Source organism: Parus major, chromosome 5 (genome assembly GCF_001522545.3).
Source record: "Parus major isolate Abel chromosome 5, Parus_major1.1, whole genome shotgun sequence".
Lineage (NCBI taxonomy): Eukaryota > Metazoa > Chordata > Aves > Passeriformes > Paridae > Parus > Parus major.
The window spans coordinates 51,188,412-51,204,891 of NC_031774.1; the positions used below are offsets into that span (position 1 = coordinate 51,188,412).

Sequence of the window (16,480 nt, forward strand, 5' to 3'; positions counted from 1 at the left end):
TTAGCTTGGCTTTAGAAGAAATCAGGGCTTTATGAGAATATTCTGTTGTGCATTAGCACATAGGGTAGTACTACATTTTTTTTAATTGATACTATATATAGGAGCAGATCTAATTTTGTTTGGCAACTGAGGTGGTTTTCAGTGCAACTTTTCATGCATTACTTAAACTACATACTCGGTTATATCCATGTGAGCTTAAGGTTTTGTTGGTTTCTTGTTTGGTTGATTTTTTTGTTTTTGAAGGGACATTGCAGGTGTGGTGTTTTCTGTCTTTGGTCTAGAACAAGAGGGATTGTTGTGACTAGGAGTATGCTGCTTGTTGCTCTATTAACTATAAGGTTGGCTTTCTTCATATGAATACACAAGGCACAGACTTCGGGTTTATGTGCCTCTTTATTCAGAGCTGTTCACATCAAGCTTCACTTAGGCTGCTCAGCAGAAGGGAGGAGAAAATGTGTAGTATCTCTGATGCCTACTTGCTTGAAAAAATATTCTCATATTGTATGAAATGGGCCACAAGAAAAGCAGGATTTGTGACTGCCATTGCAGCAAAAGCCCCTGAACCGGTAAAAATGCAGGTTGTTTTCCTTTCTTTTTTTGTTCTCCTATCCTCCTTTTATGTCCTTTGAAGTCAAGTGTTGTTAGTACTGGTAGCACTGACAGAATTTTAGCACACTGGGCCAGTATTCATATAGGCATATATTCATAAAAATTCTAATTTCATAAGTTTGGGGGGGCTTGTGGAATTTTGTTGGTGGGAGAGGAATGTTTTTCAGATGTGCTGTTTACTTCTGTGGAAAATTTGCCTTAGAGGAGATCAGGCTTTACAGATTGTGTCATGTCTGGTCAAGACTGAGAAGTTAGAAGAAAGATCAGCCATTTAGTGGGTAAAGGTCTCACTGATATTAATTCATTGTAAATTTTCCTAAACCTCAATGTCTTAATAGACAAGAGGGTTTCAGGTTTGTGCTCTCAATGCCAGATCCTGCAGCTTGATTTGACCTGTTTTGTATTCTGTTGGTCAAGACTATAAAATGTAAAACAGATCACATCAGGCTTCACTGGTTCCATTACACATGAAAAAAAAAGTACTCTAGGTTATTAATCTTTCTATTTTCTGTTTTCAAAAATGCAAAGTATAAAACTTCGTTGCTAACACCTGACATGACCCAGATGTTCTTTTTTATAGTGAGAGTCTGAGACTAAGAATTCGTTAGATAAGCTTATTCTTCCATTTGTTTAACAACCTTAGCAAGTTTTAAATTTCAAGTCTAATCTTCCTGGATTTGTTTTCTTGGAAGACCACTGATTATTGCAAATTTTCACTGTATTTTTTTAAAAAAGGACAGAGGTGGTTAATTACTTGATGTCCATGCTTTTAAAAAGTTGAACATAAAGACATACCAGCTTATCAGCTTTACTTGTAATTACTCTGACATGTCAGTCTTCCCAGCCTAAAATCTGGGAAGAAAAACCCAACAGGGATGTGAAAACAAGAAAAGTGAATGGGATGACATGAAGTGCAGGAGTAGGCACCAAAGCTCACCCACTTGATCCTCACTGAAATTACAAGATTTCATTTCCCTTCAGGAAAGGGAGTGAAATCTTGAAATAGTGGACAGAGTTGAACAAACACTCTAGAAAGGAATATGGTCAATCAAATATTAAATTGAAAAAAACCAGAAAATTTGAAATGGAGTGACTACAACCAAATGAACTGAGATGAAAGGAGGTGCAATGAACAGGACCAAAACCCACCAAAATTATTCCCATTAAAATGCCTAAAATTTGGGAAGAAAGGGAAACAAAGAGACATAAGATAAACAGAAGAAATAAAACTTCGGAAAATAAACCCAAAAATACCTGATAGGATGTGAAAACAAGAAAAAAGAATGGGATGACATGAAGTGCAGGAATGGGCACTGAAGCTTGCCCACTTGATCCTCATTGAAATCTCAGGATTTCATTCCATTTCCTGAAGGGAAAATCATCTTGGAATTGGAGGACAGAGTTGAACAGACACTCTGGAAAGGAGATGGGATCAATCAAAAATGAAATTGGAAAAACCAGAACATTTGAAATGGAGTGACTACAACCAAATCAGACCTATGTCTCAGTTCCTTGAATGAAGGAATATTTTGCAGAAAAACAGAGCATCGGGTTGATTTTTCCCTCTTGGGAATATAATGTAAGCCTTGCAGATTTAGCTGATGCAGTTTGATACTGCCTCCCACTGTCTGCTCATCCATCTGTCAGATGTGAGATGGCAGGACAGCACATACATCTGCTCATTGGCCCTTGTATTGAGACAAGCACTTGGAAACTCTAAAATACATGTGTATCAACAACTTGAAAAGTAGTTCCTGTTTGTAGACTGGTCCACTTCCAGGATGCTAAATACTTTTTAGGGGATTCAGAATTCAAATATTGAAAGGATTAGGGTGTGTAGTTCTCCCCCTTTAGTGCTCTTTTATGTCAGGTATATGGACATGGTTTAAGAGAAATACCACAGGGGATGGTGATGTGGAATTTGGTTTTGAAGTGTTCCCATATGTGTGCAGCCACTATGTGAAATGAAACTCATATTTTACAGAGAAGAGCAGATGTGAGTTATCTCTGTTTTGCATCTCTACTTCTGACTTATACTTCTGCAGGTTGCTGCAAGGCCTTGTAAAGTGTGTATATATAAAATGTTTGTGTAAACATTTTACATACATTTGCTTACATACACATCTGTGTGTAGAGAGAGCAGAGCAGTGTCCTCATAAACACATGGTGACAGTAGTTTTGTGCTTCAAAGAGTACTTACTGTGTGGAAAAGTGTTCCCCAAGTTAGAGCTATTTAAAGAGATATGAATGTTCCTTACTGTTTCAAATACTGCATTATATAGCTTGTATTTTTGCAAATGCTAGTTAAAATAGTTAATGTAAAGAATTCTTAGTCAAAACCATCTTGAAAGTCTTTTTCTTAGTCATTCAGTTGTTTCAGAGTTTTTAAAGGCACATGTAATTTCAGTTTGCAGTTAATATGTTTCGAACATTACCACCATCTTCCAATCCAACGGGAGCAGAATTTGATCCAGAGGAAGATGAGCCAACCTTAGAAGCTGCATGGCCTCATCTACAGGTATTACATAGAGGCTGAGGCATTGCAGTCTGTAACAGAATTTTGACATTAAATTAATTGTGTATCTATTCTAAGTTGTTTAGGTTATGTGTTTATCTTAAATCAATTACTTTCTTATGTAATTTTTAAAATGTGTTCTTTGAATTAAAACGGAAAATCTTTAAAAAAAAAAAAAATCAGTTTTCATAGGCTAAAGGCTCATTGTTTCTTGTGGTAGAGATGTAACTGCTGAGATTTTAGTTGAGCTTCTGTTTGTCACTATGAATACTTTGATCTGGCTCTGACACAGCTTTAGCTTTCAGAGGTACCATGACAAACAGAGGAGAACAGAGGCTTCTTAGAACATGTAATTCTGGGCTTGATAAATATTAGATTACTGTGTGTCATTTGAGTAAAGTGTAGTGATGGAGCTCAGCAGAATTTCTGCAGTTTAAAGAACCTCCAGTTCTTGTAATTTGTCAGGAGAGCAAGAGCAAAGTTTTTACTGTGTGTTCTATCGATCAGTATAATTTAATACATTTTGCAGTTCTGAGCAACTAATCAGTAGTTTTAGTAATGTGATGCTTATAAAATGGTTCTTGCTTAAAAGACTAATATTGGGTTTTTTGTTGTTTATTTTTTCCAGCTTGTTTATGAATTTTTCTTAAGGTTTTTAGAATCTCCAGATTTTCAACCTAATATAGCTAAGAAATATATTGATCAGAAGTTTGTATTACAGGTGAGGTAAAAAAAGATTTTTTTAACTTCAAGCTTTAAATTATTTTTACAATGCATTATATTGAATTAAAGTGCATCTTCTTTCCCTCTTTTTAGCTTTTAGAGCTCTTCGACAGTGAAGATCCACGTGAAAGAGATTTTCTTAAAACAACTCTTCACAGAATATATGGGAAATTCTTAGGCTTAAGAGCTTACATCCGGAAACAAATTAATAATATATTTTATAGGTATGTCAGCATCTTAGTATTATGGTACATATGATCAGGTATGCAGTTAAAACACTCCAAGACACTGATATCTATTTTTAAAATTCTTAATATGTTTATACTCAATATTGCTACATCTAATAATAATTAATACCACTCTGGGAGATTTAAGTTAGGGTAATCTTGCCCATGGCATAAATCTGTCAGCTGGAATTTGAGTTAATATATGATTTAGTGGGTGGTTTGGTATCTTGGTGGGAGGCTTTTTTTTTTCTTTTTTTGGTTTTTGTTTTTTTTTTTTTTGGGGTAGTAGTGTTTGTATTACACTAATGCCCTAATAAGGTGTAGTTCTTTATAATGCAGAAAATGGGCTGAAATTGAGTGATTGAGAGATCTGTAATTTGCTTGAAGGAACATGTTTGCTGCCTCTTCTTTCCTCAGAACTGACATGCGTAGTTGAGCTATTGTGAAATACTTGTTTGTTGCCATAGAATGAACTGTAGTATTATCACTCATACAAAAAAAACCCAAAAAAACCAGAAAAACGAATCCCCTGTATTACCAAAGGACTTTGGAAGTGTGTTTTTACTGCTGTCATATCCAGTGTGAATGCAAGATTGTGGTGCCTGTTTTATTTTTTTCTTTTTGATATGCTTTGCTTTTCTACAAATAATAGTGTTGTGTATCAGTTTTACACTCCTTCCATCATTCTCCTTCTGTACCACTGTTTTCATCCCGAAATGAATGTGTGGTTCTCGTTAAGACAGTAGCAAAACGCTTCCAGGCCCTCAATGCCATATCATGAATGGCACCTGGCAGTACCAGCTGTAGAGGGAGCTGATCTTCCCTGCCTGTGGCAACAACTGAGCCTTTGGAAGGGATACAGAGGAGCTACTTAGAAATAATTAGTGAGCCTGTACTGGCTTGCAGTCAACTGGAAGTTGATTTTACGGGAAAAGTGAAGAGCCAGTATAACCCAAGGAAAAAGTACAGGTGGAACTTAAAGATGCAGATATTTTTTCCCCCACACATTAATAAATTCCCCATGGATTTTATTAAATTAATTCCAAAATGCATAATTTGGTCAAATATCTGAACCAGATGGTAAAACAGTATCATAGCGCATTATATGCACTTCTGAAAAGTGTTTTTATTTTCACTTATTGCACTTCACTTTCAGAGATAATGGAAGTCTTCAAATGCAGATAGTTCCAGTGCTAAGTTTTTGAAAGCCTAAGAATTTGATCCAGTCATTGGATCAACTTTGTATAGTTTGTATGAGACAGTTTTCAATCTGATATGTATATGGGAGATTACATAATTTGCACAGCTATGAAGTTGTGGAGGAAAAGAAAAGCCAACCACAAATTTACAGAAAAGCTTACTTAGCTGTATAATATTTAGGAGCTCAAAGTTTAAAAATTTTGCATCCAAATGTAAACTGGTGCACTTGGATATGATCACCAAGGAGGGAATTTGTTCCAGCTTCTGTCTGGAATTAGTGAATTGGGCTGTGTGAAATGATAAACTCTGAAAGTGTGTGTACAACTTTAAAAATACTTTATTTTCATATACTTTTACCTTCAAGTTGTGAGTTTATTACTATGCTTACCTAAGAAGTGCATGGCCTTCATTTGTCTTCTAGTCCTTGACCAGAATTACATGAATTCTTTCCCCATAGCGCATTAATCTGTTTTTGTTCCTTGAAGTAAAACACTTCTTTTAAAAAATTATTAAACCTGTATGTGCCTATTTATTAAATCCAAACCTTTTTGCATCAGTGTGTTTAAGTTTGCTTGGAATTGTTGTCCTGAATTATGTGGAAAGGATCTTCAAGGATTAAAAACTGTCATTTCAAATATTCTGGATTAAGAGTAGCTGTTAATATGTCAGCCTATGACAAATTTTAAAATGAAGAAATGCTTTCAAATTAGTGGAATTATTTTCTCCTAAGAGTAAATTTTGGTAACTCTACCTGAAGCTATGCATAGAACTTTGTCAATAAATTTACACTGGGGTGAAGGAGGCTGGAAAGGTGACTGCCTGGTAATTTACAGTGCTCTGTAAAAAAGATTTAGGAAAATGTGACTTCCTTTGTTCATTACAAGTCTTTTATACAAGCCCAGAGATGTGTAATGCCAAACAGCCTTTTATATCCAGAAGCAGTAACTGTTCTAATACCTTGTGCATTTCTTATAGAAGGCTGAGTAATGGCATTTAATTATGCCAGATATTCTTGAGTTACTATAATATTTAAAGTGTTATTTGCTGTGTTCTGCATTATTAAAATGTCATAAAATATGAATATTGGGAAAACCTTGAGTTTAGGCTCTTTATTAAATGTGGGAGAAAGGAGTAAGCAGGTGTGAAGGTTGATAGAAGCTGGGTGTGCTAGTGATTTTTGTTTCCACAAAGTTTCTTTTCTACTATATCTCTCTGCTTTCCTTTTACTGAGTGACTAAAATATTTGGGATCAAGGCTACCTGTAATGTTAGATGGGGCTTTTGGTATATAGATTCATATCTCCCTTCTGCAGTAATCCAGTAAAATATTTCTTTTATTTAGGTTTATTTATGAAACAGAACATCACAATGGCATAGCAGAATTACTGGAAATACTGGGAAGGTAAGTTGTAGGTTTTGTTTAATTAAACTCACTTTGGTTTTAAGTCTTGTTTTCTGCTTAGGATCCTTGTAATTAACATTAGTTGTAAAGCAGCTGTCAGAATGCAGTGAGTTGAAATTTATTAAAAATTCTTGACTGAATGCATATTGGGTAAACAAAGGAAGCACAGATTGTGAAACTTTAGAAACCTCATTTTGCTAACTATAATTTCTCAGACTTCAGTGATGTATCTGTAAGCCTTTGACACTAAAATTTTACAATTTAAAGCTGATAGCCTCATTGAAACTAGTGAGTTTTTTATTAACTGATTTCTGTAATCCATGTGCAAGCTGTTGGCATATTTTTATGCATTAATACTCTACAAAAGCTCAGTTAGGATTACCTTGTGGTATTTCCATATCTTTGCACATTGAAAGTAATAGATCAGCAGGAGCTGGTTGCTCAGGGTTATGTCTGGTTAGGCTTCATTTATCTCCAAGGATGAAGACTCCCCCACAACCTTTCTGGGCAACAGGTTCCCATGTTTGACCACACTCAAAATAAAAAAAAGGTTTTTTTCCTTGTCTTTGAATTAAGTACCCCATCTTTCAATTTGTCTCTTGTCCTTTCAATGCACATTGCCAAGAAGAGTCTCACTCTTCACACCATCCCTTCATGTAGTTTGTACACATGGGTGAGATTCCCCCTGAGCCTTCTCTGCTTCAAACTAAACAGTTTTTTCAGCCTCTCTGTGTATGTCAGATGCTCCAGCCTCCTCATTGCACTTTACTGGACTCCCTCCAGTATGTCTGCATCCTTCATGTCCTGGACACAAACACCAGATGTCAGGGCTGAGCAGAGGTGAAGGATTACTTACCTCAACTTACTGGCTTCTCATGCACCCCAGAAGACTGTTGAAATTGGAAATATGTTATCAAATTTCCTAGGTCTACATGCCCGCCCAGAGTAGTTCTTTAATTTTCAATTAAATGTCCAGTGAGTAATGAAGTTACGTGTCCCTCATTACTTCAACACACTATGCTCAAGTAACACTCATCAAAGCTCATCATGAAAACTATAGTTTAAGTGCTAGAATTTGGAGCTAAATCTTCCAAATGGTTACTGAGTCACAAGCTTTTTCATTCTTGGTTTTGTTAGGTTAGCTTTAAGTACTGCATATTTAAAAGTGATGTTGTTAGTTTGGTTTGGAGATATTTTACCCCCTCAGGCTTCCAGATCAAAATTTCTAATAGCTCAGTGAGGCTTCTGGGCTGTAACTCTTCTGTATTGGTTATTCATCCAGTCTGTTAAGAAGTTTCACCGAGCATGTTGTTGGCACAGAGCTTCTTGCTCTAGTACTGTGGTGTTAGATAAAGGTGCCGTTGACCCAGTACTGAGCTACATCTGCACTCAGCTGTAACTGGGATGTCTTGTGTTGGGATGCTGTTTGGTTGTTGTCCAGGGCCTTGCAGAAATACTGTTAAGCAGAAGTCGTATTTTGACTTGTCTGCTCTCCTGGATTCCCTCTTCTACATCCAGTCTCTGTTTCACTTGTTAATGCCATGAAGCAGCTGGGAGAGATGTGTATTCAAAGCTTTGAAACAGTGAGTAGTTCATAGTGAGGGGTGAGGTCTAAACTGTAGGTACAGTTCTGTGCAGCTTGGAGGAAGAATTTGAGATTTCTGAAAACTTGGTTAAGATGTGGACAGAAGTTGATTTGACTATTCTATTTGTTTGTAAATATTAGGAAACGAGCCCAAGAATTCTTGTATGTCCTGTACATTAGTGCAGATTTCTATATAATTACTGATCCTTATTTTTAAATTTCTTTCCCTGGCAGCATAATTAATGGATTTGCCTTACCATTAAAAGAAGAGCACAAAATATTCCTATTGAAGGTTTTGTTACCATTGCACAAAGTGAAATCACTCAGTGTCTATCATCCACAGGTAAGTTTTGCTTGGTGTTTTTCATATTAGTGTTTAAGTAACCTTGCTTGAAGAGGTTGGCAGACTTGAGTAAGTCTGCTGTGAATTTTGTTCTAAGCTCCAAAACTACCCTGCTAACCAGCCTGGGGGAAGTTACTTTAACACATATGCCTATAATGCTTGTCAATAGAAAAATTAAAAAAAATACCTGTGTATACAGTAATACCTTTTTAAAACCACTGTAGTGTTTATAGATGAAACACATGTAGTATATGGTTAATATGAGTTCTTAGTATTTATCGATACAGGATTCTTTATCTTCTTGTCTGCAATGTTTAGACATTAAAAAATTGCAGAAAAATAAGGTTTTAATGAATAGCATTTATAAACACTTTATTCTAAATTACATGAAGCAATTCAGCTAAATTCAGTTTGTTGGTGTTTTGAAAGGAATTGGGAATTTAGTAGGACATCATTATTTAATTCAGTAGATCCTTATAGAAATACACAGAAAAAAAGGGAGCTTCTGAATTGTATCGTACTTTTAAACCATCTGTATCTTTTCTGTGCTAAATTTAGTTCCATTCAGAATTTCTATAGGAGTGAGAAATCATACAGTCTGAGAGAAAATACAGTATTGTTGTGATATGCTGAAATTTTCTGTGAGAGATTGTTACACAACTTCTGGGTTTTTAATTTGAAAGTTCAGTATTTACTATGTAGTTTGAGTATTCCCGAGTTCTAAGTACCATTTATTGGAATAAAATTACTAACAACTTGTATCTTTTAGTACCTCTTCTATCATTAAGATTCTCTAGCAATAAGAGATGCTTGTAAGCATTTGCTTTGCATCATGTCTTCAATGGCTTCTGTCAGTTGCTGTTGAATAAAATACCTCCCATTTCAAAATTTATTTTTTATTTTCTAATGCCGTGAACAAAACCTGTTGGAGTGTGAACAGCAAGACCTTTGTATCTCACCTAGAACAGATATCTGTGATCACCAGCTTTATTACTGACCTGAGACATACTGTTCTTCATCTGTTCCCTTTAATTCACAAACTAATTGTCCAAAACCTTCAGCTGACTTGCATTGCTGTTCAGCATTAGTAAAAACAGGGTAGTGACGTGGGGATGCCTCTTACATGTCCTGCTGAATGAAATGGAAAAGTACTTCAAGTGGGTTTAGTGTGTGAAACACCAGAGTAGATAAAAATTCACATTGAAACAATGGCAGATAGAAAGATTGGCTGCTAAAGACATACATGGCGAAAGTTAATTTTTGTGTTAAATCAAATTTACTTTAGAATAGGGAAGAACAGCAACTGTAGTAATCTCAGCACATTCCTCAAATTACCATGGGGCATTCCTCGTAGGAATCGTCAAAAAAAGGAAAGAATGGGGTCATCAGCTGGTCAAAAAAAATGGATGATGGCCATTCTTTCCTTATGTTCAATAAATGGACAGTCTTTAGGAAGATGATTAAACAGTCTGTGAGATGAGCAGTGATCTCCCCACTTACTTTGGGATTATTGGCTTCTGGAGTGAAAGGAGTGTAATACTTGACTATTTAGGCACAGGTGGACAGTCTCATTTTCAGCATTGCAGTTGGTACATACTGTAATTCAGCCTCAGGTTGCATCTGCTTACATTGATAGGCATATAGTTATCATTGGTTGTGATATATAAAAAATCCCAAGATTTACAGTGTTCAATGCACTTTTATCTAATTCAGGTTGTGAAATAGAAAACACTTAATCAGCATGGGACACCAAAATGTTAGTGGAAAGCATTCTAGAGGATAAGGTTATGACTTTTAAATCCCATATTTGAAAAGATGAAGTGTGATGAAATGCAAAATACTAGGTCTAAAAAAAACCACCAAGTCGTGTGTCTATATTATAACACAGAAGAAGGTGAGGACAGACTTGCAAAGGTTGGAAAGAATTGCTAAAGCATATTTACCCTTCTGTTTAAGTTGTCTGTTAAAAAGTAAGTTTTAAATTTTAATTTTTTTAAATTACAGAAGAAACTCGTATTTTATTTGAAGCGCTCAAAATTGTTCTTGACTTATGCTAGTGATTTCAAAATGTGTTCAGGTTCATAGTGAGAATTATAAAAACTCTTTTTTTTTCACTGAAGCTGGCGTACTGTGTAGTTCAGTTTTTAGAAAAGGACAGCACACTTACAGAACCGGTAAGTTTATTTTGCTATTATTACATATTTTGAACTATTAATATACATTACATCTGTAGACTGTTTAAGGAGGTTTGGGGAACAATTTATTTGTAACTGTTTATAGTTGAGTCAAATATTTAACCATTTTGATCTATCAGATTCAGTTTTTTCCAACAGTTGTTTGGAATATCCAGAACTAATTAAAACAACATTAATAGTATAGGTCTTACAAAGAGACCAGATTTTATTCTGCTTATTTTGTTCTGGCTGAGGAGATAGGAGATGGTAGATCCAGGAGCAGTTTAGTCAGAAATTAGCTTGCCTGAAGTGTGCTCTGATGAGAGATGGATGTTATGATGGAACACAGGTTTCTGTGTTTCTGACACACAGCTACCTATTGGTGCAAGGGTTTTGAATCAGATCCTGTTCATGTCTACGAGCCTTGGACAAAATCAGACTTTGGTCTGGCTGCACATAACTACATAGATGAATAATTTTAACTGTCCTTTATAGTATCTAGTGGTTTGCTTCGTTACACCCATTATCAAGTAGGTAAGAACTAATCTGTTTAATCAGTATATCAATAAAACAATTGCTGCTAACAAAATGCGCATTATTAGTTTATGACCATTTCCATTGTGAAATTAAACTGGGTTTTTTGAAACAAATGGAAGTTTCAAATGGCACCTGTGCAAGAGTTCTCTTCTAGCTGGAGCTTTTAATATTTAATAAGATAGCACATGTCATACATTCTGTCATTTGTACTGCATGAGATCTTGTTTTCTTAGCTTTCTTCCAGACATGAGATAGGATATTGCATATTTCCTAGTAGAAATCTAAACTAATATGCAGCCAAGTTTGTTTCCTTTTTTGATGCCAAATTAGTATGTGATTACAACTTTCTTTAAAAACTTAGCACACACATCAGCAAAGTACTAAGTTCCTCTTCAAAGGATGCTGGTCCTTTGAAATTTAAATGCTTTGCTCCCCTTTTTAATTGCCACACGAGACTTTTTGAGAAATTTTTTTTTTTTAAGTCTATGTATATTAACCAAGGCTTCATTGAGGACATAATGTCTGCTTTCATGATTAAATAAGATATATGTGAAAGAAGCGCTCATTTGTCTAAGTTGTCTTGTCAGTGATGATGTTAAATGTTGCTTACAGCTTTTATATTTAAAAATCATAGAATCAAAAAACGGTGTTTTGAGTGTTCATGGTTTGATAGGTAAGCAAGCTAGGTAAATAATGTATTAATCATGAAGAAAGTTAAGACTAAGGTGGCCAAATCAAAGTTTAAAAGCAGTGTATCTGGAGTAGTTGGTCACCTGTCAATTCAGACATTTTTAGTAAATACTTTGTTAAAATATATTGATAGAATTTATTTGCTTGTGTTTTGGATTATATCCCCAAAAAGGTAGAGATTTAAGGTAGAGACTGCTGTCACTTAAGTGGCAAGTCGTTTTCCTGATAATGTAGTAGCAAATTTGCACTTTGATTATATTAAGTTAGATGTTAGGTTTTTTCTCTAGTATTTTGATTGTTATTTTTGAACATGTCTTTTAGATGTATAACTTAATTTTCTGAAGAAGTGAGTTTAGACCAATTAACAGTTATTTCTGTGATGCTGAACCATGTCTAATCACTACTTCTTTATGGGACAAGAAATCAAGAGTTTTGTGTTCTGACTAAAATACCAGGCTTATTAAGGCATTATAATTCAGTTCAAGGTAAAGTGAAATTATCACAAAATTATCTTTCTCTCTGTAGGTGGTAATGGCACTGCTGAAATACTGGCCAAAGACTCACAGTCCAAAAGAAGTCATGTTTTTAAATGAACTAGAAGAAATTTTAGATGTTATTGAACCATCTGAATTTGTTAAAGTTATGGAACCTCTCTTCAGACAGCTAGCCAAATGTGTGTCCAGCCCACACTTTCAGGTCTGTATTTACTACATGTACAGTGATACCAGAATTTTTGTAAAGCAGACGTGTAAAGTATTATTCACCACAGTGAATTTTACTTGTTGCAAAGAAGTCTTCAATTCTGTGTCAAGTTGCAGGGATCCAAATATTACTATTTATTTTCAATAGTGCAATATGTGCATTCATCTTGGGTGATTCACTTCAGTGTTATGCTTAAGATAAAAAAGCTGAAAAACTCAGTATTTTCAGAAGTACCTGAACCCTTCCAGTACAATGCATTTCATTACTTGTAATACAAGTTCTGCAAATGCTTGTTCTTTTGAAAAATACTTCTTTTCTTGAATTTCAGAGTTCTTGGGTTATAGATTGAATCATGTCCCTAGCAAGGAAAAAAACAGTTTTTCTGTCTCTTTCCATCAGCTCCATGACTCTCATTAGCACTAAAAAATCCAAGTCTGAGTTGCAACTTTTCTTACCTTTCCCTTATATTTGCCAAATGTTATAATTATTTGCTCTGTGAGAGATTGAAAAGTGTTCCTTTTTCATGTCGTCTTAGGTTGCAGAGCGAGCATTATACTACTGGAATAATGAATATATTATGAGTTTAATTAGTGATAATGCAGCAAAGATTTTACCCATCATGTTTCCATCCTTGTACCGGAATTCAAAGACGCATTGGAATAAGTAAGAAACACTTGTACAAATTTCTGTTACTTCACTTATGTGTAGTTCTAGGTTTAAGACTTCAGATCTGTGAGTTGCTAGTTTAACAGTGTTGAGCTGTTTATTCTATGACATTGAAGTTGCTGGATAAAGAGACTTCTGTTGTCAATTTTTAGGAAGTATTAAGAACTGTGGAAGATAGTTTTTCCTGTTTTAATTAAACAAGAGAGAGTGTTTTAGTGCATCTAATCTATGATATTCTTCTATAAATATGGAGTAAATTTGGCATTCACCTGTAGTTCAGATATTTCTAAAGACTAACTTTGATTTCTGATCACTAACCTGTTTGCTGATTTGCATTTCTTCTGCATTCTAGTGAAATGTCTTGTAGATCAGATCATTTTTTCCCATTCTTTTTATTTTCTTTTTGTTTACTGCTTTTTTTTTCTTCTTTCTCCATTGATTATTTTCACTTTTTTCCCCCACAATAACGTAGTACTTACGCATGAAAACAGTCCTGGTCAGTTCCCTTCTGCAGCTGTTCCATTGTAAAGTGCCTCTTTATTTGAGCCATTGTGCAACTGCTGGGATGGTGACAGTATCCCAGTCTGGCTCTAGCTGTGAATTGAGGACTGCTGATGGGCTGGCCAAGAATGAGTAATCAGTCTGCAATTAAGCACTGAGAAAGAAATGGAAAATAAAATGATGTTAAAATGGTTGCTTACTGTCGCTGGGTGCAAGCAGTAACAATTAATGTACTCATTAATAAAATTCCGATTCAGTGATGCAGTTGTACATAGTAAATGTGGGTTGTTGTTGGTTGGTTTTTTCTGACTTTCAAGGTCATGCATTCATTTTATTCTGAGCAAAAGTCATGCTACCCAGTACAGCTGCACTCTTACTTGTAATTCCATATACAATACAAAGTAATCATTTAACAGATTGCTTTTTGAGCAGCAGTACATTATAGCCTGGAACTGTAAATTAATCTGTAAAAATGCCTCATAAAGCAGATTGGTTTTGTATAATTTTTGTGACATTTTCAACTTTACTTTTCTAACACATTTCTAAAGAGTTCTGGCGTAATTGTTTTTGCTGTGTGGCAGTTTTCAAAAGGAAGGGGGTCTTTTTTACACTCCTTTTAATCACTAACTCTTTTTTTCTTGAATTTATCCGTTGCCAGTGAGTTACTTACATCAAGATCTTTAATGTCATACTGCATTTTCTCTAATAACTGTTATAGATTAGTGTCAGCTACTAAATTTCACAACTAGACCTGTATTGATACACATAGTGTTAAGAGTGAAGTTCAAACGTCAGAAGTGTAAGTGATGACTAGTACTACAAATAAAAAAACTGCATTCAAAGTTGGTAATTCTAGTACTTGTGTTAGGGCTCTTGTGGGTAAATTGAAACTTCCACTAATTAATTTTGTTTCCACTTATTCTGAAATGATGTAATTTTCCAGTTATGTAGGCTATTGGCTACTGTTGACCAGAAAAAGTAGATTTCAAAGTTTAAAGTACTCTGAGTTTCAACCAGAAGTTTTACTTATAGGACAATACATGGCTTGATATACAATGCTCTGAAACTCTTCATGGAGATGAACCAAAAACTGTTCGATGACTGCACACAGCAATTTAAAGCAGAAAAACTGAAGTAAGTTTTCACGTCAGTGTGTCTGTCTGTTCTTGAGTAATTTGTTCAGAGTGCTTTAGCTCTGAAAAAAACACTGTGTCATTAGTGGGAAGTTGCCCATTTGATTCCAGTACAGCAGTCTCAAAGTTGACTTGCTGAAACTGCTTCTTATGTGTGAACTGAAAATCTTCTTAACAATAAGGTGTCTCATGTAGGCCTAGACCTAGTACTTCTGGGGTTACCATCTTCCTAAAAACTTATGTTTTTGAGAGGGACTAATGGTGTAGCCCAGTGCAGAGGATCTGTTAAACAGTTTAGTTCACATCCTGTGTTTATTTTTGCATGCTTTATTTACCCAGTGTTACTTCCTTTCATGTTGTCACTCAGTTTGCCCCAAAATATTTTGCCAGTATTTTTCAGCACTGCATTGTGTGTTAGCATATATTCATATTATTATAAAAGTTACCTGAAATCAAGTTGTTATTCTACTGTATAGTGCAAGTCTCTAGTACAGATTTTATTTGATGGAAGAATCCTGCTAAAATGAGATAGAAAAGTCAGAAGTATTAATGGATTGGGTCTCATTTTAGGGGCTGGAAGCAGTTAATAGGTACTGAAAATATCTGGATTTGAATTTTACTTTAAATTTCCAAGTTAACAGGGATCCTTTCAAGTAGTGCTTCAGATTAGACACCTATTTTAAACTGATATACTGGAAGTAGCACAAATTCTCAATGTAGATTGATTTGTCCAAGTTTTGAAGTTCCTTATTAGAATTCAAGAAGAAATGAGCTTGTACTGTAACAAATTCTTAAGGTATGTGTTTATAGATGACAAAATGTGAATATTGGCTCTTCAATAAAAGACTGTAATTCTCTTTTCCCTCATTGCAAGTAAGTGGAACGCCTTTTAAATGAGAAATCAAATATTTTCTTCTCTGATTTTTGGGAATTTTTTGGGTGATGTTCTGAGTGTGACCTGAAGCAGAGTGCTGAGCGATGAGCTGGTAACACCAAAACCAAAATAAAAAATCTCCCACTGCATAAAAACTGAAAAGTGGGATGGTTAAAGGGTTTCTACTTCCCATTGAATTAACTTAAGAGCTGGAGGCAAATTGTGTATGTGCTTGGATATAACTGCTCTTCCTTTTTTTTTTCCTTGACATTTGGATCATCTGCTCTGTGCACTGAGAGCATTTTTAGCACTCTTAAAAGTCTTTAAAAGCTTAAAAAACTCTTGAAATTCTTTTAAAATCTACCAGCCATCAAAGACAGATGATCATTCTAGTCTCTGCAAGATGTTTATTTGTAAGAAAGAACCTAAAACAAACCCTAGACTTTACATTTTAAAATTTCATTATGCATAAGAACACAAACTTTTTCTGCTTTATTTAAAAAACAAAACAAAAAAAAAGGCATTTTTGTCATCCCTCTGGGCTTGTTTCTCCCTAGAATGAGCATGGTTTTGTTGGGTACTTCTCTGTAAGAGTTCAGT

General features: G+C 35.0%; 1 protein-coding gene across 3 annotated transcripts in view; it reads left to right on the plus strand.

Annotated features, from left to right (window-relative positions):
- PPP2R5C (protein phosphatase 2 regulatory subunit B'gamma) overlaps nucleotides 1-16,480 on the plus strand; it is a 76,865-nt gene that overhangs the window by 51,627 nt on the left and 8,758 nt on the right. For all 3 annotated transcript variants that reach the window (XM_015630694.3, XM_015630695.2, XM_015630696.3), the window contains 9 exons: nucleotides 3,017-3,127; nucleotides 3,753-3,845; nucleotides 3,941-4,071; nucleotides 6,616-6,675; nucleotides 8,495-8,603; nucleotides 10,724-10,777; nucleotides 12,530-12,700; nucleotides 13,242-13,369; nucleotides 14,906-15,007. In XM_015630694.3, the coding sequence (XP_015486180.1) occupies nucleotides 3,017-3,127; nucleotides 3,753-3,845; nucleotides 3,941-4,071; nucleotides 6,616-6,675; nucleotides 8,495-8,603; nucleotides 10,724-10,777; nucleotides 12,530-12,700; nucleotides 13,242-13,369; nucleotides 14,906-15,007 (959 nt within the window). The remainder of the gene's footprint in view (nucleotides 1-3,016; nucleotides 3,128-3,752; nucleotides 3,846-3,940; nucleotides 4,072-6,615; nucleotides 6,676-8,494; nucleotides 8,604-10,723; nucleotides 10,778-12,529; nucleotides 12,701-13,241; nucleotides 13,370-14,905; nucleotides 15,008-16,480) is intronic.